This window comes from Panthera uncia, chromosome F1 (assembly GCF_023721935.1).
Source record: "Panthera uncia isolate 11264 chromosome F1, Puncia_PCG_1.0, whole genome shotgun sequence".
In the NCBI taxonomy this organism is placed as follows: Eukaryota; Metazoa; Chordata; class Mammalia; order Carnivora; family Felidae; genus Panthera; species Panthera uncia.
The window spans coordinates 749,224-773,698 of record NC_064813.1 but is presented as its reverse complement, the minus strand read 5'-3'; the positions used below and the strand labels follow the sequence as shown (position 1 = coordinate 773,698).

Genomic DNA, 24,475 nt, shown 5'->3' with positions numbered 1-24,475 from the left:
GACTCTGAACACGCAGGATGGTGGCCGGTCCGGGGTGGCCAGCCTGGGAGGGGGCGGGGCAGAAAACCCCAGGAGCCAGGGAGGCCCTGAGTCTCATTTCTGCCTGGGCCCGGTGTCTGGGTGCGTTTGAGAGGTTGAAGAAGCTTTGGCTGATGTTCCTTGTCTTAATCGAGTCCCCTCTCTAAGTGATCGTGTGGAGGGAGGTGTTTGTCTTGACCAGGTTACGGGAGGCCTGGTGGCAGTCTCTTCTGGAGGGTACTCGGGGGCCCTCCTCCAGGAGGGGTAGCGCACAGTGTAGAAGTGAGGTGACGGTTTCCGTTTCTCTCTGCACAGCTGAATATTAAAGCCCAAGCCATGCAGACCCTTCCCTGATCTTCCAGCCAGGAAGTCCTTAGCTGGCTGTCCTTCCAGCAAGTTTCCTGTGCGTTGTAAGGTCTGGGGAGGATTCATATCACCCCTTTTATAGGTCGTTCATTTTTCTCGAAAGGACATTTTTTTTTCCGCTCGTATTCTTTTTTCTCTTCGGTAGACCTGAGGGATCTCAGTTTTGAGAAGTCAAAACTCGAAGGTGTTGTTGCAAAGCTTCGTTGCCTTTCGGTGACCAGGAGCATCTTCCGCTGCTGGTTCCTTTTTCTTTCTGTGGAACTTGACGTCGCTCTTTAAATCCCAGGAATAAACTTTAGCCTCTGGCACAAAGTTAATTTCTTGTAAATGCCGTAGCCAGTTTTTTTGTATTTCCTCTTGGGAAAGTCTTCCAAATTTTAATCGGAGATAATGCCTCCTTGAAGATGAATCATTCTTATGTAAATAGAAGAACATTATAGTCACAGCGAATACAAGTCCTCTAAAAAGGGAGCTCTTAAAAATAAGTCTGTGACCCATTCTTTTTAAATGAAAATTGTCTGGGACTTTGGATTTTTGGAAGGGCAAGTCTCCTTCAGACGTGACTTGGGCACGAATGGCTGTGCAGAGTGTGGAGGGCTGGGCGCCACTTAGTGTGAGGAGTGCGTGTCTTCTCCGGAACCTTCTTTCCTTTCAGATGGAGCACCTGACGAAGTAGATGCAAATAATGGTCACGGTTGCATTTTTAATGAAGTGTTTTCACATTCTTTCATCACAGTGTATGTTAAGGGTACTTTTCAACTGAAATTACCGTGAAAATATATTAACGTTGAGATTGTAAAAATATTAAAGTGACATCTATCCCTTTTCTCCTAATCAGTGATTTTGTTTATTCCATACAAGCCAGTTTGTATGTATGTATAATTTAAGTGCTTATAATCCACAACTTGACGTGATTCTATTTGGTAACTTTATTTTCACCGCTGACCCCGTATTCATAGTAGTTGGTCGCTGGATCATAATCCTTCCAGCAAAGGTATTTAAACTTACTTTCTATGTCGCTGGATATTTAGTTTTCCAAATTACTGTTCATGGATCTAACACTGTAGGGAAAATCTTCAGGCATTTAGAACTTTCCTTCGTTTCAGTTATTTCTTTGGGATGCATTACCGGATGTAAGGTCGTGAGGTATATACATAATTCTATGGCTTTTGACACATGACCATTTTACTTTCCAAAAGGGTTTTGACAGTGTATGTACAGTGCCATCATCATGTCAGGGGTGAACCACTGTCCTACAGTCTCATCTCTGTTGGATCTTTTAATCAAATTATGAATTTAATAGTCGTAAGTGGTCCTTCATTGTTGTAATTTATTTAAAACCATTATGTTCTCCCAGGGATTGCCATTCGTGTTACCTCATGTCCTCCGTCTGTTGTGTCCTCTGCTCTGATAGAGTTTATTGTTCATTGAATAATCTCCTTGTGGCTCATCTGATGAAAAGTGAAGTTCCTGATTGACGGGTTGGGCAGGTTGGGCAGGTTGGAAAGAAGTCAGCATGTCTCTGCCCCTGAGAGGGGCTGGTCTGGGGTTGGCTTCTCCCGTCTCCCACGTTGTCCACCGCAGCGGTTCACGGCCCTGGTGCTGTAACGTGCATCTGCGAGGGCTCACGGGCTTCCTTGACCTGGTTGGTGCTGCACACTTCGTGATGAACGTGGGTCACCTCCGAGGCTCCAGGAGGTGCAGCTCCGCCTGTAGCTGGGGTTGGCCAGAGCGGTCAGGATGGGGGAGCGGCTTCTGAGGGCCCCATTTCTCTTGCTTCCCTGTGGGGAAGGGTGTGATGAAGTCATTTCCGTGTTCTTGAAAATACAGTGTTTTACCAACGTGTCGGGAAAAGATGGTATATTTGGAAGTAAGTTTACTATAGATTAGTTTTTATTCTTATAATTTCCATTAATTTGTGCATCTGCTGAAACGTCAGTGTGTCTCCAGTCACGTTCAGTTTTTTAATTTCTGAATTTACATGTTGCCTTCAGTCTCCTCCATCTAGCTTAGTAGTAAATTGTTGTCTCCTGTTTCCACGTGCAAATTTTGTCTCCCTTAGATTTTATATCTTACATAGTGTGAGAAATGAGCCCACCGACCCATTCAAGGGGGGGAAGCGGAGCCTCGGAGCACAGTGAAACGAGGCTTTAACGAAAGTTCTTGCAAGAGCAGGTGTCTGCCGCGGACAGGCACACCCAGGGCTGTTACAGCAGACAGTTTATCCCCGAGCGGGACGCTGCACCTCTGGCTCCTCATTGGCTGATACTGCAGAGGTTACAGCCTTCCCCGGAAGTCGCCTGTGCCCACGGAAGGCGAAAAGTAGTCTGATTGGGACAAGCGTACATTCCTTGAGGTGACACAGAGACTTCAGTTCTTTGGCACATGCTCGTTGCAAAGCCTGTGAAAATAAGCCCAGGAAATGGAGGGGAAGAGCCAGGAAGTGAAGTTTCTAGGGGTTTGGGACTCCATTGTGGGGAGGGGGCGGGTGTCACACACATTTCCCATGGGTCGTAAACCTATTGTTTACTGGACAGCACAGCTTTTATTCGGTATTTCCGAAAATTAATCATCTCATTTCTCACAATCCTCTTTGCTAAGTTGATTCCCTTTTCATTTATAGGTTATTTTGGGCACAAGACACAGACATTTGTTTCTTAAGAGGAATCTTACGCCCGAGGGGTTTGCTGTGGTCAGAAGCTCCCACCCAGCATTGTTCTAGAATATGTGTGCTTTGTTTTTTTTTTCCCCCACTCAGGGACCTCAGGGCCTAACCTTTTCCCTCTCTGCCTACTGAACTCCATCTTTTCTGTCATATTCCCCCCTTTGAACATGTGACTCCTAACTGCCATTAGGAATTGGGACAACCCACCTTAACTGCTTCCTGCTAGAAGGGGGGCGGTGACAGGGGTACGGCTGTCAGGGCAGGTTCAGAGGTCGATCCAGAGGTTCAAAATAACGGGAGGGCATCAGGAATGTCTGGGCTAGTAGAATTTTCTTATTTTTCTGGCGTATGCAGTGGCTTCTACAAATGACATGAAAAAAGAATATTAGACCAGCAAGCGTTAATATTCCAAATGCAATGCCTCCTAGGGAGGAGGTCACACCATGGGAAGTAGCCATCCAGAGAGTCCCTGACGTGTGTGGTCAGGTTTTTTTTGGTTTTTTTGTTTTAAATTTAACTAGCTTTTCCTCCCTCTTCCACATTTATTTGGATCTTTTGATATTATTGCTTAGAATAATTAAGCATTTGAACTAGTTTTTGGTTCTCGATCCTCAATCTTCCTTTGGCCATCCGGTTTCCATAGGAATAGCTCCACAAGGAGTATTTAACTTTACCTCGAGGAAAGATTGATCTTCGATATCCAGATTACTCTAAGTTCAGGCGGTTGTTTATCCGTCCTGGAGCTAGCAGCACTGTCGTCCCTAATTCAGTCAAGTGTCCCTTTCTAGCAAGGGAGTGGGGCTCTCTGACATTATCAAAAAGAATGTGGAAAAAAAAAATCTCTCCACATGCACCCTGGGGGCAGAGAGAAAAATTTAGTCATACGTTTTCTAGAAACGCCTCTAACTGTTAACGCTGTGTTTGGATGGTTGGCCTGGAGTGGAAAGGAGGACAGAAAAGGCGGCTCCAGAGTCAAGAAGGAACTCAATTCCTTCTATTTCCAGAGTTACCCGAGGCTCTGGGTTTCCAGTGGACAGTTGGTTCAGGGGAGCCACCATGATGAGCCCCCCAGGACCCATCCATTCCCCCTTCAGGGACACGGGTTATCTGAGTTCTGGCAGATTGAGATCCCCGAGGGCATGCAGATCTCCAGTGACTGTCTCCACACAAGGGGCAAGCTTACGGGGTTTCCACTTCTGTTGTCCCCTCTGAGAACATTCTTGTTTCCAGTGCCCTGAATGGCCACGTAAATGGCACTTGGTGCCAGGACCTCGGTCGGGAAGTCTGATCTGACATAGTACGCAAGGTCGCGATGAAGGCCTTAGATTTTTCTTTTTAAGCCTCCTTTCCTGTTCCGGATTCTCCTCTTGATCTCGGTTGTAATAGATCCACTTGTTAGCTCATAAGAGCTCCTCCAGGGTCCCTTCCGGGCCAACAGCCAATTTTTGCAGCTTCCTTCGAATATCTGGGGCTGGTTGAGTGACAGATCTGTCCATTAAAATCATCTCAGCTTCAGGGGGTCTCAGCTAAATATAGCCGTATTTTAACCTTTAACCTTTCCAGGAAGGCTCTCGTCCTGTGTCTGTAAAATAGCGACCGACTTAGCATAATTTAAGGGTTTCACCTCAGACGTCCTTTAATTTCTCCAACATACAAGCTTGGAAATGGTAGTGATACAGTTCCCCAGTGGGATTATCATAGTTCCAAATTAGGATGTTGGGGCAGAACTGCCTGAACCCCAGTAGGGAACTGGGAGTTCTTGAAGGACCTCCAGCCCCATGGTAATTAAGGAGCTCCTCGTCCCCATATCTCTCAGCAGCTGCCAGAACACCACACTTCCCTGTCTCATTAAGAGTCTGATTCAACAAAAGCATTGTATCTTTCCAGGTCAACTCAGGAACATAACTAATATTCTGAAAAGTCTCTATATACCTATGAGGGTCATCAGAAAACGTACCTATTCTTTTATCTGTCTTAAATCTTGCAATGAAGAAGGTACTTGTAATCTTATGGTGGTGCCTCCCTGTGTCCCCCACTTCCTGCACCCTAGCTTCTTGTAGGGGAAACACGCCTGTTACACTACGGGGAGGGCCTGGGTAAGGTGGGCAGCAGGGAGCAAAAGTGCACGGTTTTTAAGTCTGGATATGTAGATTGAGGACCTGAGCAGGGGGAGGTGGAGGTGGAAGTCTTCCCCTCTCCTGTCTCTGGTCTGCTGTGGGTGCAGCAAGGCGCCCTTAGTTCCCTCCTTTCATTGTTGTGAGCCCTTGGAAAGGGTTGCCAGTAGGCCGGGATCGACCTTGTACGTCCCTCGATTTTCTCTAAGGCTCCAAACACACTGAACCTAGGGACTTCTCCCTGTTTCCCTTCACGTTTGCAAAACAGGTCACACTGTAGGATAGCATTATAATTGATAACTTCCCCCTGGCGGCCAGGTTTCTTCCTCCAGTTTGTATCAGGGCCAGGCCTCGGTGCAAAAGAAAAGGAGTCCCTTTTTCTGTAGGGTTTGTGGATCAAAACCATGCCAGGTTTTCAGAATGCATCCTAAAGGGGTATTGGCCTTGGTTGGGGAATTGCCCATCTATAGGAAGGAGGAGGAAAAGGTGGCCTTCATCTCAGTTTCCTATAGCTGGCCAGGAGAGGCCTCATCTTTTGACCCTGTTGGCCAGGAGGAGCCTCATCTCCTGGCCCTGCGTTTTGGCTGTTTGGTAACAGAAAGCCCTACTTTCTGTCAGTCTTGTGCAGAGAGCAGTGGCTCCTACCCAGGCTTGACTCTGCCTCCGAGAGCTGATCTGTCTTCCCCAGTTTCTCCTCCATGCTGTATCCCGCCTACAGGACGTTGGGGGTATGGACTGTGACCAAGCAAGACTCCCCTTGGTTGTAGGATGCACTGGTTTTCTTTTGGCCTGACAGTAATTTACATATAGATAGTTGGCTGTTGAGGAGGGGTTAAAAGGGCCAAGGTCTTTAAAAGGGCCAAGGTCTGTTCCCCTGCCTTTTTCAGCAGTGCCCTGGTAAACGTGTTCCAGCCATGTGGATATGCATTTTCGGCATACACTGGGCTAAGTGTAGCAAAATGGCCCCATGAATCCCAGTAAAAGCCCTTTGTCCGTCCCCCATGTCGTTCTAGTATGCTGGAGGAAAGGGATTATGCTCTCTGAGACTGAGGACATGTGGGATCTTCTTTAGTCCCCAAGGACTCTCCCTTGGGATGCCTTTTAACCCACTGGAATCCATTCAGATTGCAAGATCTAAAAACAAAACAAGATGAAACTGATCTTTTTTTGTAATACTGGCCTCAGTTCTCCTTAGGAGATGAGGAAAAATGGCCCATTAACGGGACACTGCATTTTAATACAAATCTCTTCTGTAAGAAGTAGGGCAAGTGGACTGAGGTACCTCGTGTCCAGGCTTTCTGGCCTTCAATCAGGACCCAGAACTGAGGGCCTTTTGCAGACTGTGTTTGCCCAAATGTGCTGGCCAGTAAACTCCTTCCTGATACTGGATGATTGTCTGAAAAGGCCTCCGAATAAACCCAGGTTGTCTCCGGAGGCCTCGCGGTGCTGTGTCTGCGTCCTCCGCTCGGGGTCTGTGGTCCGGTCCCTCTCTGCTTGTCCTCCCAGAGGCTCCAGAGTGCCACATGGGGGGGGGGGTGCTGCGGGGTCAATTCTCAGCTCTGAGTTCGTTGGGCTTCGTTTGAAACACTCTCTCGACTTGGTTGCTGGGCCTCACACTCCTTGGGGTAGTTTCTGTTTCCTTGGTGGCGCCTCAGTCCTTGGCGGAGCGCTTGCCCGCTGTCGGGGGTGGGTGTCTGCAGGTCACGGGGCCAGCTCCAGGCACAGCCCTCGGTGCTCCTCAGTGTCTGGCCCCTCAGGCCTCGTGTCCTCTCGCCCCAGGCAGGTGGTCGTGTGTGTGTGTGTGTGTGTGTGTGTGTGTGTGTTGCAGCCTCCTTGGCCAGTCCCTGTGTCTGGTAGGCAGCTCCCCTTTGACCCCGATGGTCCGGTCCGTGGGCGCTCCCCTGCCGGCCCCCTCCTCCCCTCCTTGAGGCTCTCCGGGTGCTGAGACCTCACATCCAGGCTCCCGCCCCTGCCCCGCGTTCACATCCCGCCCCTGCGCCGTGCCTCCTGTTGAGCACATCTCCTGGCCCAGGCTTCAGATCTGTCCGCGTCTAGCCGTTTTCACCACCCTTGCTGTTCCCTGCCGCTCGGGTCACCGTCCATTGCAGGTGCTGCGTGTCCCCTGTGTCTGTTCACATAGTAGCCAGAATGATTTAAGTGACGTCACTTCGCCTCCCTGTTGGGAATCCTCCGATGACCTCTTGTTAAAAAAGAGAAATGGAGATACAATTCACATACCACCACTCTGAGTGTGCCCTGCAGGGGTTTCTTTCCACCTGTTGTGCAACTGGCACACTAATTCCAGAGCATTTTCGTCACGCCTAGAGAGGCCCTGTAGCTGTCAGTGGTCCCTCACCGTGACCCTGGCCACCACTGGCGCCTCTGCCTCCAGTGGGCTCTCCACTGGAGTCCACATTCCTTGCTCTGGCCTTTGAATGGTGGTTTCCAGTCACGCGCAGACCCTCGGCCCCCTGCCCGGTTCCACGCAGGCGCTGGGGGTGCAGCCCTGCAGCCCGTGGCGGACAGCCCTCTGTCCACACCCTGGCATGAGGACCAGCGGCCTCATTGGTTCCTCTGTCCTTTGCTCTCTCTACGCTGACCCTGCTCTGCCCCGGGTGTGACCCAGCCCTTCCTCCAGGCCCTTGGGCTCCCTTTCCCCTTAGATGGCTGCAGACTGGGACCGCGCAGATGCGTGTGGATTGGAGGATTGTGGTCCTGAGCCCCTCCAGGTTCACTCTGCGTCCTCCTTCCTGCCCTGTGCTCCCAGAGGTGGGGGTCCCTCTCCGCACGGCCCCCTCTGTTTTGAATTTTGTGCTATGTGCTGTGTTCGCTGTTTATTTTATTATTTTTTAAAATTTTTTTGTTTTTTAAAATTTACATCCAAATTAGCATATAGTGAAACAGTGATTTCAGGAGTAGATTCCTTAGTGCCCCTTACTCATTTAGCCCATCCCCCCTCCCAAAACCCCTCCAGCAACCCTCAGTTTGTTCTCCATATTTAAGAGTCTCTTCTGTTTTGTTCCCCTTCCTGTTTTTATATTATTTTTGTTTCCCTTCCCTTATGTTCATCTGTTTTCTTTCTTAAAGTCCTCCTATGAGTGAAGTCATATGATTTTTGTCTTTCTCTGACTAATTTCACTTAGCATAATACCCTCCAATTCCATCCCCATAGTTGCAAGTGGCAAGGTTTCATTCTTTTTGATTGTCGAGTAATACTCCATTGTGTGTGTGTATATACACATATATACACACATATGTGTATACATATATACATGTATATACACACATGTGTATACACATATGCATATGTATGTATACATGTATGTGTGTATATACATGTATATACCACATCTTCTTTATCCATTCATCCATCAATAGACATCTGGGCTCTTTCCATACTTTGGCTATTGTTGATAGTGCTGCTATAAAATGGGGGTGCCTTCAAAATGTGTCCCTTCGAAACAGCATACCTGTATCCCGTGGATAAATGCCTAGTAGTGCAATTGCTGGGTCGTAGGGTAGTTCTCTTTTTAGTTTTTTGAGGAACCTCCATACTGTTTTCCAGAGTGGCTGCACCAGCTTGCATTCCCACCAACAATGCAAAAGAGACCCTCTTTCTCCACATCCTCGCCAACATCTGTTGTTGCCTGAGTTGTTCATGTTAGCCATTCTGACAGGTGTCAGGTGGTATCTCATTGTGGTTTTGATCTGTATTTCCCTGATGGTGAGTAATGTTGAGCATTTTTTCATGTGTCGGTTGGCCATCAGGATGTCTTTGGAGAAGTGTCTATTCATGGCTTTTGCCCATTTCTTCACTGGGTTATTTGTTTTTGGGGTGTTGCGTTTGATAAGTTCTTTATAAATTTTGGATACTAACCCTTTATCTGATATGTCATCTGTAAATATCTTCTCCCATTCTGTCGGTTAAGTTTTAGTTTTGCTGATTGTTTCCTTCGCTGTGCAGAAGCTTTTTATTTTGATGAGGTCCCGGTAGTTCCTTTTTGTTTTTGTTTCCCTTGCCTCTGAGTGTTCGCTGTTTATTAAAGGTGGTTTCCACCTGAGGACTTAGTTTGTTCACTCGATGGCCTGTAAGTACTGAACGAATGGGAAGGATGTTGAAGACGTAAGCTGGCTGGCGTGGTGTACGCTATGGAGGTGACGGCGGATGGACACTCCCTCGTCTCCGTCCGGCATCGTGTCCAGCTGTGCTGTCCGAGGTGGCTCTGCGACATGCAGGACCAGCTCCAGGGTTCATCCGTTCATACGCCACTGCTGCGTGCTTGGTGCGCACCAGGCCCCGTGCAGGGTGCTGAGGGTGCAGCATTGACTGTCAGAATGCCGGCCCGTGTGGAGCTGACCCTCTGGAAGGGAAGATGGAGAGAGCAAAGTTAAGTAAATATAATGTGCGCTACGTTAGTGACTATGCCAAGGAGAGCACAAAGCAGGGAGTATGTGCGCGGGTGCGGGTGGTGTTGGGATTTTCTGGAAGGGTGGCCAGGGAAGGCCTCACTGGGAAAGCAACATTTGAGTGCAGACCTGAGGGGGGCGGAGGGGGGGCAGCTTGGTGGGCTGCAGACGGAAGGGCAGGTGCACAAGCCCCCAGGACCTGGCATGCGTGCTGCGTGGGAGGGTCACGGACACGGGGCAATGGGGGGTGCTGGAAAGGTAACGGGGGCAGCTGCTGGTGTGCGCAGGTCACAAGTCAGCTAATCCACACAAACTTCCCACCTGATGCAGCCACAGCCGCAAAGCCCTGCTTCCTCCTCCCGAATTTACTCTGTATCCACAGAGTTGGGGGGTTCACATGCAGCACTACACCCCCCCCCCCCCAATTTTGTCACCAGATCTGGTCCTGTCTACGGAATCTCTCCTTATGCACTGCCCTCATTCAGGCCCTCACTTGGTGCCTGAACTGCTACCTGCGGCTTGCGGGCTGCTGTAGAGAGCTGTCCTGAGCCGTTTGGGTGCCGGAGACTCTTACTTTGAAGGGGAGGACCGAGATTCAGTGATGTGATTTCCCTAAGGCGGTCTAACTAATTATTAACAGAGCTGGGGGTAGAGCCCAGACCTCCTGCCCTGGAGTCTGGAGCAGTGCCACCCGGTTCTCGGCCGAGGACTTCGGGACACCTGCTGTAGTCCGTACCCCAGAGGACCTCTTTGCACGTGGTAGGTAGACGTGGGGTTGGCCTCTGCACTCGCCCCTCACGCCAGGGCTGTGGCTCTTCGGGGTTGGTAACCTGCAACAGCCTCTCGTCATTCTTACTTGTGATCCTGCTTAAAGTAAACAAAGCTGTTGTTTCCCAGATAGTAAAGTTTGGGTGATGGCGCATAGAGCATTTCCCAGTTTTCCTGGTATTTTCCTGCCGTAGGCCGCAGCCTTAAGGGTAAGGCTGGATCGGAAGAGCAGAGTTGACTGTCATTTTAGTGGCCAGGCGGGTCCTTTCCGTGAGTCCTCTTTGTTTATGAAGAGAAAACAGTGCCTGCTCCGGCTCTCAGGGTTGACGTGAGTCTCTGAGGTCCCACAGGGGGACGCGGGCCGGGCCAGGCGCCGGGACCTGTCGCAGCCCCCGGTGTGCCTAGGGCACAGACTGCCCACAGAATGTTCCTGCAGTTTAACGGACACCTTAAGCCCGTTGTTTACGGTAAAAGCGTTCCTGTTTTCGAGGCGCTCAGGTTCAGGGAGAGCATTGGTGTGGGGAACGCTGCCGAGTGCCAGCTCCGTTACTGTCATCTGCCCCGGTGATTCTGTCTAGGCTGCGTGGGTGTGCGTTCACGGGCTGCCTTTCTGGCCGGGTGAGGCCTGGAACCATGTGTCTTTATTAATAGAGCTCGTTGGGGTGTGAAAACCGGATAGAGTTAGCTTGGAAGCTTCTCAGCTCATCCTGGGAGAGGGTGCAGGATTTTTCACGTCGTACGTATTGTTGCAACGGTGCCCACTGTTGGAACGTTTCTGGGTTACCTGCTCGTCCGCTCCGGTCTTCCGGGTTACTTTGCACGTGCACGTGCTCCTGTGCGTTGAGAGCTTGGACTGTCCGAAGGGGGGGACTGTGCCCTGCAGAGGACACGGGCGGGGCGAAGGAGGGGCTGCAGGGTGCCCGGGGAGTGCGTCCTGCCGTGCGTGTGCCCTGTCCCGACCCAGCCCTCGTGGCGTCCTGTGCTGCCTTCTTGCAGGGAAACGTGTGCTGCGGCTGTCGCATCCAGCCTGGGGGGCGAGGGGGTGTCCGGGCAGGGGCAGCCGGGTGCTGTGGGCGCCGGGACTGCCCCGTGATCTCGCGTGTCCTCGTGCACGCGGTGCGCGTCCTGCTCCTGCTGCTGCTGGGTGGCCTTACAGCCCGAGCTTCTCGCGGTGCTTAGTGGTGGTTAATTATGTTTACAGAAGACGTGCTGGTCCACAGGTTGACGTGCCAACGACTCTGCCTTTCTCTTTGGGGAAGTATTTCCACAGGATGGATGCCCGCAGTTGGGCCCCTTTGAGGTGGTTCTTTATCCTGATGCCTGTCGACTGGCGTGGAGTAGGCACCCCCGGAGTTGAGGGTGCCAGGGTCGCTTGCCTGCGTGGCTGGGCTGGGAACGGACGACATTTTGGGGGGTAATCGAATGGGTGTGAGAGTTTGCACTCTTTGCTCTATCAGTGTTAAGATACAGCGTCTGCTCTTAGAAGGAGAGGCTTTGCTAACGGGGTTAGATTCCAGCCTCTGCTGCCCGAGTGTTTACGAGGTCAGCCAAGTGTTACCCTAAGAGTCGTTCTGCTCGTACCTCGTCGATGGAGACTTCGGGCTGTAACATAGGCATTTGATTTGATTAAAACGTTTTCGCCCCAAAAACACAATGGTTTGAGTAGGTGATACACGCGCGTGGTGTAAATACTAGATTTCCCTCCGTGTTCTGCCTCCTGCTTCCCTTCCCCACCTCTAGAGCGACATGTGTCACGTTCTAGGTCTCCCTCCAAAGAGCCTGCGCATGTCTGGTGGCCCGGCCGCTCTCGGGATTGGTGGGCAGCTCTGTTTCCAGGACGGGTGGGGCACACACCACGAACCGTATGAGTCTATGATAAACAGATGACAGACAGCTTCACAGAAAGACTCGGTTTGGCCTTTTGTGTGAGCCGTTTTGACCGAACGCCAGGGACCCCAGGGGCTCTGCAGGCTGTGTGCCGCGGGGGGCGTGGGGGGAGATGGCTGCCAGCACATACGCACTTGGACGGGGACTCTGGGGACAGGAGTGGACGCTGACAGCTGCTGTCTCTCTCTTGGCAGATGTTCCTCACCGTGTTCCTCAGCGACAACGAGCAGCACTTCACCGAGGTCCCCGTGACCCCCGAAACCACGTGCCGAGATGTGGTGGATCTGTGCAAAGAACCCGGCGAGAGCGAGTGCCACCTGGCTGAAGTGCGCTGCGGCTCTGGTACGAGGCGGGCACCCTGCGCGCCCCTTAGGCCGCGTTGTGTGGTTCCTGGATTGTAGACGTGGCGGCACACGTGCGTCGGGAGCGCGTCCGTCCAGCTGTGGTGGGACACAAAGCCTTTCTGCTCTTTCTTTCCCTGCGATACACTGAAGCCGCCATGGTGTGCGCGGTCAGAGGACAGGCAGGTGATGCACCGGTGGAAGCTTCCGGTAAACCGTACGGTGCTCACGAGGTGCTTTCTGGGTGCTTGGACTTGACTGAGTTAGAGATGTGAGGCGTCCCGAGTGTGTCGCCCTCTGCACGTGTTTGCAGGTTTTTAGGGAAGGCGGTCGGTGTGGTGTCACCGTGGTTGGGGGGGGGGGGGATTGAAGTCTTGGGTAGTGTTTTAAGCTTTGAGATCAATCCCTCACTCTAGTTCTTTGTATCTTTGTAGCTCTGAAGCGGGACAGCCTGCTCTTCTTGCCCCTGAGGAGTTTGTAGATGGAGTAATTTTCTGTCATTTGTGCCTCAGTCCTGTGCAGCCTGCATGAGCGCCCCCTGCCCCCCGGCCTCCTCCAGGGCTGCCCGGTGTCCCGGCGCCGGCCGCACACCGTGGGGACTGGGTCCACGCCGTTCCCGATGCTCCGGTGGCCCAGGCAAGACCTCCTGGTCACCTTTGGTCGACTCGCTTACGGGTGGGGGTCCTAGAGGTCTCGTGCCCTCTCCCTGGGTCACTTCCTCCCTTCCCCCCGCAGGGGAGCTAGAGTAGACCATTTGCTAGAGGGGCCCGAATGGTAGTCTGACTTTCCTCTTCTCAGTGACTTGCTTTCTGCTTAGAATCAGATCCACACTCTGATCTTGGACTGTGGCTGCCGGATACTGGCTCCTCCCCGTCCTCCTGCAGCTCTCTGGTGTTCCTGAATGATCCCCGCTCCTTCCCTCCTTAGGGCCACAGGCGCCGGCTCCTTTACTGCCTGTGTCGCTCTCCCTCCAGGTTTTGCCGCCTGGACTTCAGCTGAAATGTTACCTCCTGCTGAAGTAGCTGTGATGTCACCCTGATCTGCCCCTCTGCTAAGACACGTCACGCTGGTTCTTGAGCGTTCATGTCTCTTGCCGCTTTAATCCCCGTGGCCCCACACAAGTGCACTTGAACGTCGCTCCCTGAGAGGAGAGGCCTTGCGTGTCCCTGTCATTGGTGTGCCCGGCTCAGGGGAGGGCCTGGGGTCTGGCGGTGCTCAGTGAGCACTTCCTGAGTGAATCCGCGCACTGCTGGATGCTTCTGGCAGCCTCCTTGCATCAGAAGTGACCTTGTTTATGGTTTACTAGGGGTTATCGGAAGCACCCATTGTGCTCCCCTCACCTTCTCTCCAGACCCACCTGCCCTTCCTCCCTTTTCCTAGAGGAAGAGGCATCCCTCTCTTTGTCGAGGCTCAGTGTCTCCTGGAAACTCTGATTCTACCTGTTCTTTCTTCTCTCGTGTCTTGCTCACTTGAGTTCCCTTTACTATGTGATGATGATGTTTAGAAGATTTTCTGTCTTCTAACTTATGTTTTAGTTTTTTAAAGTTATTTGGAGAAAGATAGAGCAGGTGGGGGAGGGGCAGAAAGGAGGAGATGAGTCCCAAGCAGGCTCCACACTGTCAGCGCAGAGCCTGACGTGGGGCTCGAATTCACAAACCTCGAGATCATGACCTGAGCCAAGATCAGTCAGAGGCTGAACCACCCAGGAGCCCCTCCTCTTCTAGTTTTTAAAATAAATGACAGCACCTGAACGTATTCTTTTTTGTAAAAGAGGAAATAATATAGACAGAATAGAAGCGCGTCCCTACTCCCATCCCTCAGTTCTCCACGTAATTGCTCCTTTTTAAAAATTATTACTATTTTTAATGTTTTATTTTACTTTTTGAGAGAGCGTGAGCTAGCGGGGGTGGTGCAGAGAGAGTGGGAGACACAGAATCCGAAGCAGCTCCAGGCTCCGCTCTGTCAGTGTAGAGCCCGAGGTGGGGCTCGAGCCCATGAGCTGAGAGGTCGTGAGCTGAGATCCAGAATAAATGCTGGGCCACCCGGCACCCCCCTGGGTTTCCATTTTCAGAGAATTGTTTCCCTGTAGCCATTGCTCAGGTTTCCCTTGGCTTTTTTGCCTCTTGATCTGTAGGCGTTAAAACCAAAACCAACTACTCTGCAGCCCGGGTCTCTCTGTGTGATTTACAAGGCTTCTTCTTTACTTCGAGGCTGTGAACCCGCTCTCCTGGTCCGTAAAGCTGGTTTTAGTGGTTTCTGTCCTTCCTCCATCAGTCTGTGACTCGTGAGAGTTAGGGGGCCGGTTCTTGTCTCCAGACAGAGAGTGAGTTGTTCTGAGTGCCCCTCCGATCGGTGCTCTCTTCCTTCCCGATGTGAGCCGTCTCTGTGTCCGTGGTAGCTCTCGTGCCAGGTTCACTCCTGCCAGCTTCCGTCAGTCACTTGTGTCTTTTGTTCACAACAGAACCAAACTGTTCTAATTACTGTGTGGTTTTAGTGTGTGTTAGGGATCGGTGAGCCAGGTGTGCATTTCATTGTTCTGCTTTTTTTGTTTTTTCGAATATTTGTTTATTTCTGAGAGAGCGAATGTGTGTAGGCGTGAGAGAGGGGCAGAGAGAGAGAGAATCCCAAGCAGGCTCTGCACTGTCATGGGGCTCAAACTCACGAACTGTGAGATCATGGCCTGTGCCGAAATCAAGAGTCAGAGGCTTGACCGACTGAGCCTACCCCCCACCCCACCCCCAGGCACCCCTGTTTTTTCAAAGAATACCTGAGCTGTTCTATATATTTTTTTTCAGATACAATGTAGAAGGACCTTAAAAGGTTCCGGGAAAAATCCTATTGGGATTTGGATGGGTTATAGTGAATTCATAATTCATTAGAGGGTTGCTGGTGTGGTGCTGTGGTTAGGAGCAAGATCTTGGGTATCAAGTCCTGTCTCTGCCCTTTACTAGCCTTCTAACCTCACCGTCCTCCCCGGAATCCCTCCCTGGAATCCATGGCAGGCCCCGCTCACCTGGGGCAGGGGGTGTGGGCAGGGGGTCTGCAGAACCCGAAGCGTGCTCCTGCACTTGCGGTCAGTCCTCCCGGCCAGCGGGACCCCGGCTCCCAGACCTGCTGAGCAGTCCCCCCATGGGGACTGGGGTTTCTTCACTTTCTTGACTTGTCTCTTGGCTCCTGGAGCCTGGGGGTTTCACCTCATTTTTCTGAAAGCGCGCGCGCGTGTGTGTGTGCGCATGCGTGCGTGCCTATGTTGGGTGAGGAGGTAGAAGGTCTGCTCAGAAGTGCTTTTGGGGGTGTCTTTCTTGTCAGGGGTGTTCCTTTTGGGGGGGTCTTAGAATTTCTGTGGCTTGTGGAAGAGACGGGACCTCTGAACTCCGCGTGTTGTTTTACCGTGACTGGAAGCACAACGGTACTTTGTTGGAGCTGACGGGACTGAGTTCAGGGTCAGTCCACAAAACGGGCTGCCTGTTCTCCGCCCTGTGGTCGCTGCAGGTGCTGGCGTCGTGGTCTCGGTTACTGGCAGGCGCGCCGAGTTCTCGCCGGCCGCTTCAACGTCCTCACGTTGAGTAAGTAGCACACTGACGTCACTGGAGCTGCTCCGATTGGGAGCAGTTGTGTCCGCGAGCAGTAGGTTTGGTGTTTATATCCAGATCCTGGAGATGACAAGGTATTTTGAGGGGAGCTTACAACCATGGTTTCTCCTGAATTTCGCATTTATTAGAGCGTTTAGCTGTGTCCTTTTGTCTCTAGAAAAGTTTGACAGCTGTCATTCTCACCGGAAGAGGGGCCGAATAGACATGCAGCGAACGATGTGGGGGGTTGGGGTACCGGCCCCCCGGGGCACAGTCGAAAACCCGCATGTGACTTTCAGCTACCCCCAAACTGCTTACGGCCTGCTGTCGCCCGGGAAGTCCGGTAGCCCATGTTGTGTATGTCGTGTGTATTACACACTGTTCTTCAGTCAAGGAAGCTAGAGAGAAGATGCTAGTAAGGAAATCATAAGGAATGTGGAGCTCCTGGCAGTAAGTTAATGTGTTAAGTGTCGTCTTCGGCTCAGGTCATGATCTCCCGGTTCCTGAGTTCGAGCCCCCGCATCAGGCTCTGCACTGACCGTGCAGACCCTGCTTGGGATTCTGTTTCTCCCTCTCTCTGCCCTCCCTGGCTCACATTCTCTATCTCTCTCTCAAAGTAAAGAAACAGTAAAAAAACAAAAAACCATAAGGAATATTTACAGGACTGCCCTGTATTTATCAAAAAAATTCCCGCATAAGTGGACGTGGGCAGGTCATAGCTGTTACTCAAGGGTCTATTGTGTTTTCAGTGCAGTAAGCAGCCTTTTGTTAGGAAACGGGTATGTCTGATTTTTTTTTTTTTAACATAGTTTATAGAATTATAACTTAAAAATAGCCTAATAGGAAGACTAGGCTGTTTGGAAAGTTATTTTTAATTTCTTGTTTGTGTGCTTAGAGAGCCCTAGAACATCTGAGTTAGAAAGGACCTCAGAGACCATCCTGTGTCACAGTTGACAGACTTCAGAAACCCCTCGAGGTCACCGGCGGCTAGTCCATCAGGCACTGAGCTAGAGTCCCGTGCTGCTGGCGGCCGGCCCTGACCGGTTCCTCTTTCCTGTGCCCCCCGGTTGGACACGGACTGTGTGGAGCATCTGTGACACTGTATTTCTAAGGGCTCTTTTATTTTACTTTCTAAAAATTTTTTTGAAGTTTATTCATTTTTGAGGGGGGGGGGGGTGAGGGACAGAGAGAGAGGGAGACACAGGATCCGAAGCAACTCCAGGCTCCGAGCCATTAGCACAGAGCCCGACGTGGGGCTCGAATTCACAAACCACAAGATCGTGACCTGAACCCAAGTCTGACACTTAACCGACTGAGCCACCCAGGTGCCCCATCTAAGGGCTCTTTTAATGGGAAAAAAGTTATCTAAGACACTAAGTGTTCCCATCAGCAGAATCTGCACGAAGGATGGGAGCAAATGCCCTTCGTTGGACCTGCAGGTCACATGATGTGTTTGTTTCCATAGAGCGTCCGGTTGCTGATAACGAGCGCATGTTTGAGGCTCTGCAGCGGTCTGGAAGTCAGAGGAACGAAGTTCGTTTCTTCCTTCGTCACGAACGGCCCCCCGGCAGGGACACAGGTGGGTAGCGTCATGTGAATCTGAACAGGGCTGTGGACTTTGCTTGCTTTGGAGGGGGTGGGGGGTGTCGGGAGCCTGGTGACTTGAGTGAGGGTGCAGGAGAGGGAGGGAGTGGAGGCCTGAGGACGGCCCAGCTGCCAAGACCTGACCGCCAGGGAGCCAAGGGTGTGGTTTGCTTTGATTTGTGGTGTTTGAAGAGGGGAGAATCGGGTGGAAAGGAGTCCCTAGAGCAGGAGGTGGAAATTTGGGGGTGGCGATGTGTGCTGGCGGGTCCCTGAGGAGCGGCGCCCTCAGCCCGAGAGACCTTCTCCTGGGTGCAGAGGGAGAGAGGACAGATGCGGTTGGCGGTGGTGTGGGGTTTGGAGGAAGGGCTTCTGGTCGTCTTCTCTGAGGTCGGGGAGGGGGGCACAGAGGCCCACGTGAGCCGTCACAGGGAACACAAGAGCGTCAGCTAGGGACTCGGGACACCGCGGATCCCAGACCCTGGGCTTTCCTTCTAGCCGGGCTCTGCAGTCTGGATGTTGGAAGAAGACGGTTAGATTGCCCCAGAGTTGGGGTTTTGCCTGCCCAATCGGGAGGAGGACACAGACGGTGTCTGAGCTGGTGGGAAGGGGTGGAGGGGAGCTGCAGGGAGAGGCTAGGCAGGGGAGGAGACTGCGGTCCCGGGTTCCTGAACAGGTGCAGTGACGGGAAGTTAGGGTCCGAACCCAGACCGTCTAAATTCAAGATCCCAGAGGGAGAGCACTTGTAGGGGATTTGGGCCAGGAGATGAGCCAGGGTTAGGGGCTGAGAGGCGGGCTTTGGACGGAGGCTGTGGGGGTCAGGTGGTCACAGCTGTGGGGATGAGGGTTCTCACCGGGGCGTGCAGATGAGGTAAGGAGGGAGAAGACGCCAGTGGAGGGACGCCGGGCCGACCATGGCTGGACCCTGAGGGTGGAGCCGTCCTGGGGACCCTGAGGGGCTCTGTTCCTGGGGGAAGCCCCCCGATAAGTGGGAGTACTAAGTATTTCTAAAAGTGTGAGAACCTTTAAAATGGGAACTTGAGGGTTTGTGATCTCAGGACATTACTCTCGTGAGTAGGAATGTAGGAAACAGGTGTTCGCTATCATGTAACATAACATCTCAAGTTTACTGCCTTAATCCAAGCGCCCGCGTGGTGCCCAGCCATTAGAAATGCTTACGTGTGGCGTGTGACGTAGTGTGGCCTCATCCCCACCGCAGGAGAGTGCGGGCACGCAGGTGACCTGCCCTGCCCGAGGCCACACGTCCGGGGCGGAGCCGGGAGCACAGCCGAGACCCCTCAGCCAGGCTGGCCATACGCTCTCCATCCTCACTGCTGTCTGTAGGTGTCCTTTAAACCCTCACTTATTTTGTTCCCGAGCCGCCTTTCTTGTAGTTGTAAATTGGCGTCTGCAATCGCATTTTTGTTTTGTTCTTTACTTACGTTATCGCACACATCCTCTGGTAATAAGTTGAATTTTACCTTTTCACCCAACAGTTCCCATGTCTTCTGGGTAGGTCGTGGGTAAATTATTAAATAGGAGTGCAGTACACAGCCTCAGTGTGTCTGTAAGGTGAGAAGCCCAGTCCAAAGATCGAGGAGCCGTTCACATTGTCGCACACACCAGGGCCCCGCAGCGTTCGAACCGGGCCGCGGTCGCATCCGCCAGCGAGGTGCGAGCCTGGGTTAGGGGACGCCCGCCCTCTTCCCTGTGCCCTTGGCCCAGGACCTGGGCCTCTGTGACTCTGATTGAGTCCTGAACATGCTAACGAGACACTGGTTGCATGCCCTCTCCTTGAGGTGGTGAAGAAAGCAATTACTCTTAAGTGGCAGGTTTTTTTTCTTGTGGAAATATTGTGACAGATGACTTGAGCCGCATTGTCAGAACTGAACAGTGTTTTAAAAATAAAGCTAGTGCGTTCGCGTTAGGTGTCCGCGTGGTACCTGGCTCTGAGGACAGACGTTTACTTAATGGGCGCGGGAATCTGTGCTGAGCTTCAAGTAGGTATAATAGACATTTAATTGAAAAGAAATTTTAATTTAAAATTTCTTGGGAGATCTGTGTTTTCTAATATACGGGAAGTACAGATATAGGCTTAATTTTCTATATTTAAAAAGCTGTTGATATTTCAAATTACAAATTTCTTACACTGTATCAGTTTAATTTTTTTTTATTTTTATTTTGCAAGAGAGACTGAGCACCAGCGGGGGACGGTCAGAGAGAGAGGGAGACACAGAATCCAAAGCGGGCTTCAGGCCCCAGAAAAATTCTTTTTAGCCAGTAAAGCAGAATATACAGTGTTCTGTAGTTAGTATTTTCCCAAGTTAAGAAAATGGAAATTTTTTTACTGAAATAAATGGGGAAGTACTTCCTAGTACTTATGAACTACCATAAAATGTCCCCAGTAAACCAAAAATATTCAAGACGTCTCTTAACTCTGTTTTCAGTTGCTTCTTTTCAGTGGAAGTTACAAACACACCTGATGAGCACGGGGATGGATGGATTTAATTTTCACTTATTTCTTTCGGTGAAAGTTCTTGATCTCACAACCGACTAGCTAAGTGGAGAGCCAGGAGCAGCATTGTGAACAAATGACGGGAGGTGTTTTGTTTACGGCGTCCTTTCTGCTTCTGGTATCCGGGAGCGATAGTGACAACCCCAAGGTGACCTGCTCCTTATGGCACCTGTCCGTTCTAGTGTTAATGCCTGGCTTTTGAATTTTGTGCTTAGTGAGTGGACCAAGGTCTCAGGATCCAAGTTTAAGAAGAAATGGTGTAAAAGTTCCTGGTGAACATCGAAGGAAGGAGAATGGCGTAAGTGATCGTTTTTTTGTTTTTATCCGTGCTGCACGCGTGCCAGTGATCTGCTGTTTTGACCTTCAACTCGCATTCATTATTATTTTGTTCTCCAATGGGTTACGAAGGACGGCCCTCTTCTGTAAAGGTTATTGTAAATTCATTTCATACAAAGGATTGATTTTAATGATCTCGGCATGGGTGACTGTCGAGAGCAGTTTTAGATGCTGGAAATGCCTCACATTCAGAACAAAACAAATGTTGAGCAAGTCATGAGTATCTTTGGGGGCACCTGGTAGACATTTTCTTTTCAGAGCTCAGAATTTGTAATACGGTTAGGGATTCGCCTCTTTATCTTTCCCCAGTCTATGGTAAATTTATGTGAGAATCCAGACCATTTGCTCCTCTTTCCCCAAATTCTCCTTGTTTCTCTTAGATCTTACACTTCTCTTACGGGGCTGGAAGGCTCACATAAAGATGACGAAAAACGGTCTCAGCCGTTAACAGGATTTGAGTGCATCTTGACACAGCGTATCTTCCCCCCTCACTGGGTTCTTCTTGAACAGCTTTATCGAACTATAGTTGACCCACATACAGTAAATTGCACATATTTCGAGTGCACAGTTTGGTAAGTTTTGACACGCGTACACACCTGTGAAACCGTCACCACAGTCAAGATAGTGACAGTGTCCGTCACGCTGGGTTTCCGCATGTCCTTCTGTAACCTTCCCTTCCTGCCTCCCTCCCCGTCCTCAAGGACCCCCTGTCTGCTTTCTGTCGCTGCAGATCACTTGTGTTTTCCAGAATTTTATGTGGATGGAATCCTCCAGTATATAGTCTTTTTGTCTGAATGTGCTCAGCATAGCTGTTTTCATCCCTTCCGTCCTGGAGGTCAGTGGTTGGTTCCTTTTCATCGCTGGGACGCACTCCACCCGCACAACATGCTGATCCACCTGTAGACGGACGTTGGGCTTATTGCCGGTTCTGGTTAGTCTGTATCCAGCCGTCATATTTGGGTCCTAGTCTGTGTACGGGCACGTCCTTTTAGTTCTCTTCGGCTACTAGGAGTGGGGTGCTGGGTCACGCGGCAGGGGCGTGTTCACTTTTTAAGAAGCTGCCAGACTGGTTGCCAAGGTGATTGTTTTATTTTCCGTTCCCATCCGAGAGTTCCGGTTGTGCTGTGTCCTCGCCCGCATCTGGTGTGGTCAGTCCTGGTAATTGTCGCTGGCTGGGGCCTCGCGGTCCCCCGAGGCTCCACCTTGTGTTTCTCTGACAGCTTGTGGTGCACACGCTTATTTGCCACCCGTGTGTCTTATTTGGTGACATATTTGTTCGCCTCTTTTGTTTATACTTTTCCTTGTTGGTTTGTTTGCTTTCTTAGTACTGAGTTTGAGAACTCTGTTCTGGATCCGTGTCTTTTATGAGGTATATGCTTTGCAAATATTCTCCCTGGTCTGTGACGTGTTCCTAATTTTAATAAAGGATAGTTGCTCAATTGAGAAGCTTTGTCTTGTTCTTTTACATTTAATTTTATGACCCACTTTGAACACTTGGCTGTGGTACGAGGACTTGAGCTCGTGCTGTTGTGTACGCGGACGTCCAGGTGACCAAGCTGGATGCCTGTTGGAAGGGCCATGCTTTCTCGCTCCAGGGCCTTGCACCTTCGTCTCGAGGCCGTTGCCCCGTACACGTGGGCGTCTGTCCGTGCTCTCCGTTCCTCTGTCTTGACTGTGCTGTGTCGGTCACCAGAGCATGGGGAAGTCTTCCGGTCAGGCCGTGTGACTTTTCTAAATTTATTCCTTTTCAGGTTGTTGTGGCTGTTCCAGATCCTGTGCCCTCCCTTATGGGAGTTTGGAATCTCCTTGTTCATTCACACACACACACACACACACACAAGCCTACTGGAAGATGCCTGCATGGCTTAGTTGACTGGGTGTCTGACTCCTGATTTGGCTCAGGTCATGATCCCAGGCTAGTGGGATTGAGCCCCTCGTCGGGCTCTGCACTGAGCATGAAGCCCGCTTAGTATTCTCTCTCGCTCTTGCTCTCTCACCCCCCCACCCCTCTTCCCCACTCGTGCGCTCTCTCTTTCTCTAAAATAAAAAATAACCTTTAATCCCTTTTTAAGAATTAAAAAAAAGCCTGCTGGGAGTTCACTTTGCCAAGCGTACAGGTCAGTTCGGGAAGCGTGGTCATCTTGCGGGCGTGAGCTTCTGATTCACGAGCATGTCACTTAGCCCAGCTTCATTCAGGCCTTTCTCTCAGCAGTTTGTGAGTTTTCAGGGTGCAGGTCTTGTGCATCGTGTTAAATTTATTCCTGAGTACTTCATGGTTTCTGTGCTACTGGAAATGGTCTTTAAAGATGCTTTTCTAGGGTACCTGGGTGGCGTCTGTTAAGCATCCGACTCTTTGTTTGGGTTCAGGTCATGATCTCACGGTTTGCGAGATTGAGGCCCGAGTTTGGATTCTCTCTCCCTCTCTGCCCCTCCCCATGCACGCGCTTGTGCACATGTGCCTTCTTTCTCAAAATAAGTAAACATGAAATTTTTCCTCAATTTCTGGTTGTCAGTATATATAAATACAGTTGATTTTTGCCTCCTGATCGTTTATCCTGCAATGTTGCAAACACCTCACTAGTTCTGGCGGCTCTTTTGTAGACTCTGTAGCATTTTCCTCACAGATCACGTTTTCTGTGAGTCAAGACAGTTTACTTTCTTCCTTTCCAAACTGGATACAACTTCCGGCCTTTTCTTTTCTGTTACCGTGGCTTGGAACTTCTAGGAGCGTGTTGAGTAGATGCTTTGAGAGTAGACATCTTGTTTGTCCCTCACAACTCAGTGTATCTTGAATATTTTTGATGCTAGTGTCATATTTAAAAAAACCTTTTTTTAAGTTTATTTATTTTGAGAGAGAGAGGGAGCATGGAAGGCAGGAGAGAGGGAAAGAGGGAATCCCAAGCAGACTCACACTCTGACAGCGTGGAGTCCGATGTGGGGCTCAAACTCCCGAACCATGAGATCATGACCTGAGCAGAAATCACGTCACTTAACTGACTGAGCCACCCGGGTGCGCCTCGCTAGTGTCATGTTTTTAAAGGTCATTGTGATGACTGTGTTCTAGGTTAGCCGCTGGTGCCCCAGTGTCATGTTTAGTGTGATCAAATGTTATTTTTCTAGTATAAATTAACTACAGAACAAGGTAATTCTAAGTAGTTCCATTTCGGCCACCAACTACTGAAACTTTACTTTTACATTTATAACTTGAAGAGCGCTGGTCTGTTGGTACATTTTATGTCTAAACATAATAAGACGTATCCCCTGTGGGGATGTGAACATGAAACTTAATGGTCTCGTTAATATTACGGGAGAAGAACGGCCGATTTTGGCGTGATGGGTTCAGGTGCGGCTTAAGCAGACCTTGGTGCAGGGTCTCTGTGATCATTTCGTGGTAGCCGGAGCACTTGTGGTTTCGTTTGCAGGCTGGCAGCCCCGGGATGGATCTGACTCTGGCCGAGCTTCAGGAGATGGCGTCCCGCCAGCAGCAGCAGATTGAGGCCCAGCAGCAGATGCTGGCCACTAAGGTAACGTCTCGTTGGAGGACGGGCGGGCCCGCCGTTGATGCGTGAGTGAGGCCGCTCACGCTGTGCGCCGTTGCCTCCCAGACACACGAGGAGACTTCAGCCCACGAGGTTCCTGCTTCCCGGCGCCTGCTTCTCTTTGCTGCAGCATTTTCTGGAAAGCCTTAGATCATCCCCCGTGTTCAGGATTGCTGGACCCCCGATCCTGAGCAAAATTATCCCTGTCGTGTATCGGTAACAGAGGAAGAGCATAAGGAATGCTTCCACTTGGCTGGTGGGAACCGCTCTGGACTGGCCTTGTCCTGACTGGTTGCTAAAGCGAGAGGGACTTTACAGTCAAGTCCTGCTAACTCTGTCCCCTTCTGCGTCATGACACTGATAACC

At 50.8% G+C, this 24,475-nt stretch overlaps 1 protein-coding gene across 4 annotated transcripts in view; it reads left to right on the top strand.

Moving 5' to 3' along the window:
• Window positions 1–24,475, top strand: part of TP53BP2 (tumor protein p53 binding protein 2) — a 53,598-nt gene that overhangs the window by 11,637 nt on the left and 17,486 nt on the right. For 3 of the 4 annotated variants that reach the window (XM_049633777.1, XM_049633778.1, XM_049633776.1), the window contains exons 2-5: window positions 12,420–12,567; window positions 17,604–17,717; window positions 20,450–20,532; window positions 23,993–24,094. In XM_049633777.1, coding sequence (XP_049489734.1) covers window positions 12,420–12,567; window positions 17,604–17,717; window positions 20,450–20,532; window positions 23,993–24,094 — 447 coding nt within the window. The remainder of the gene's footprint in view (window positions 1–12,419; window positions 12,568–17,603; window positions 17,718–20,449; window positions 20,533–23,992; window positions 24,095–24,475) is intronic. The other variant, XM_049633779.1, reaches the window with a different exon arrangement.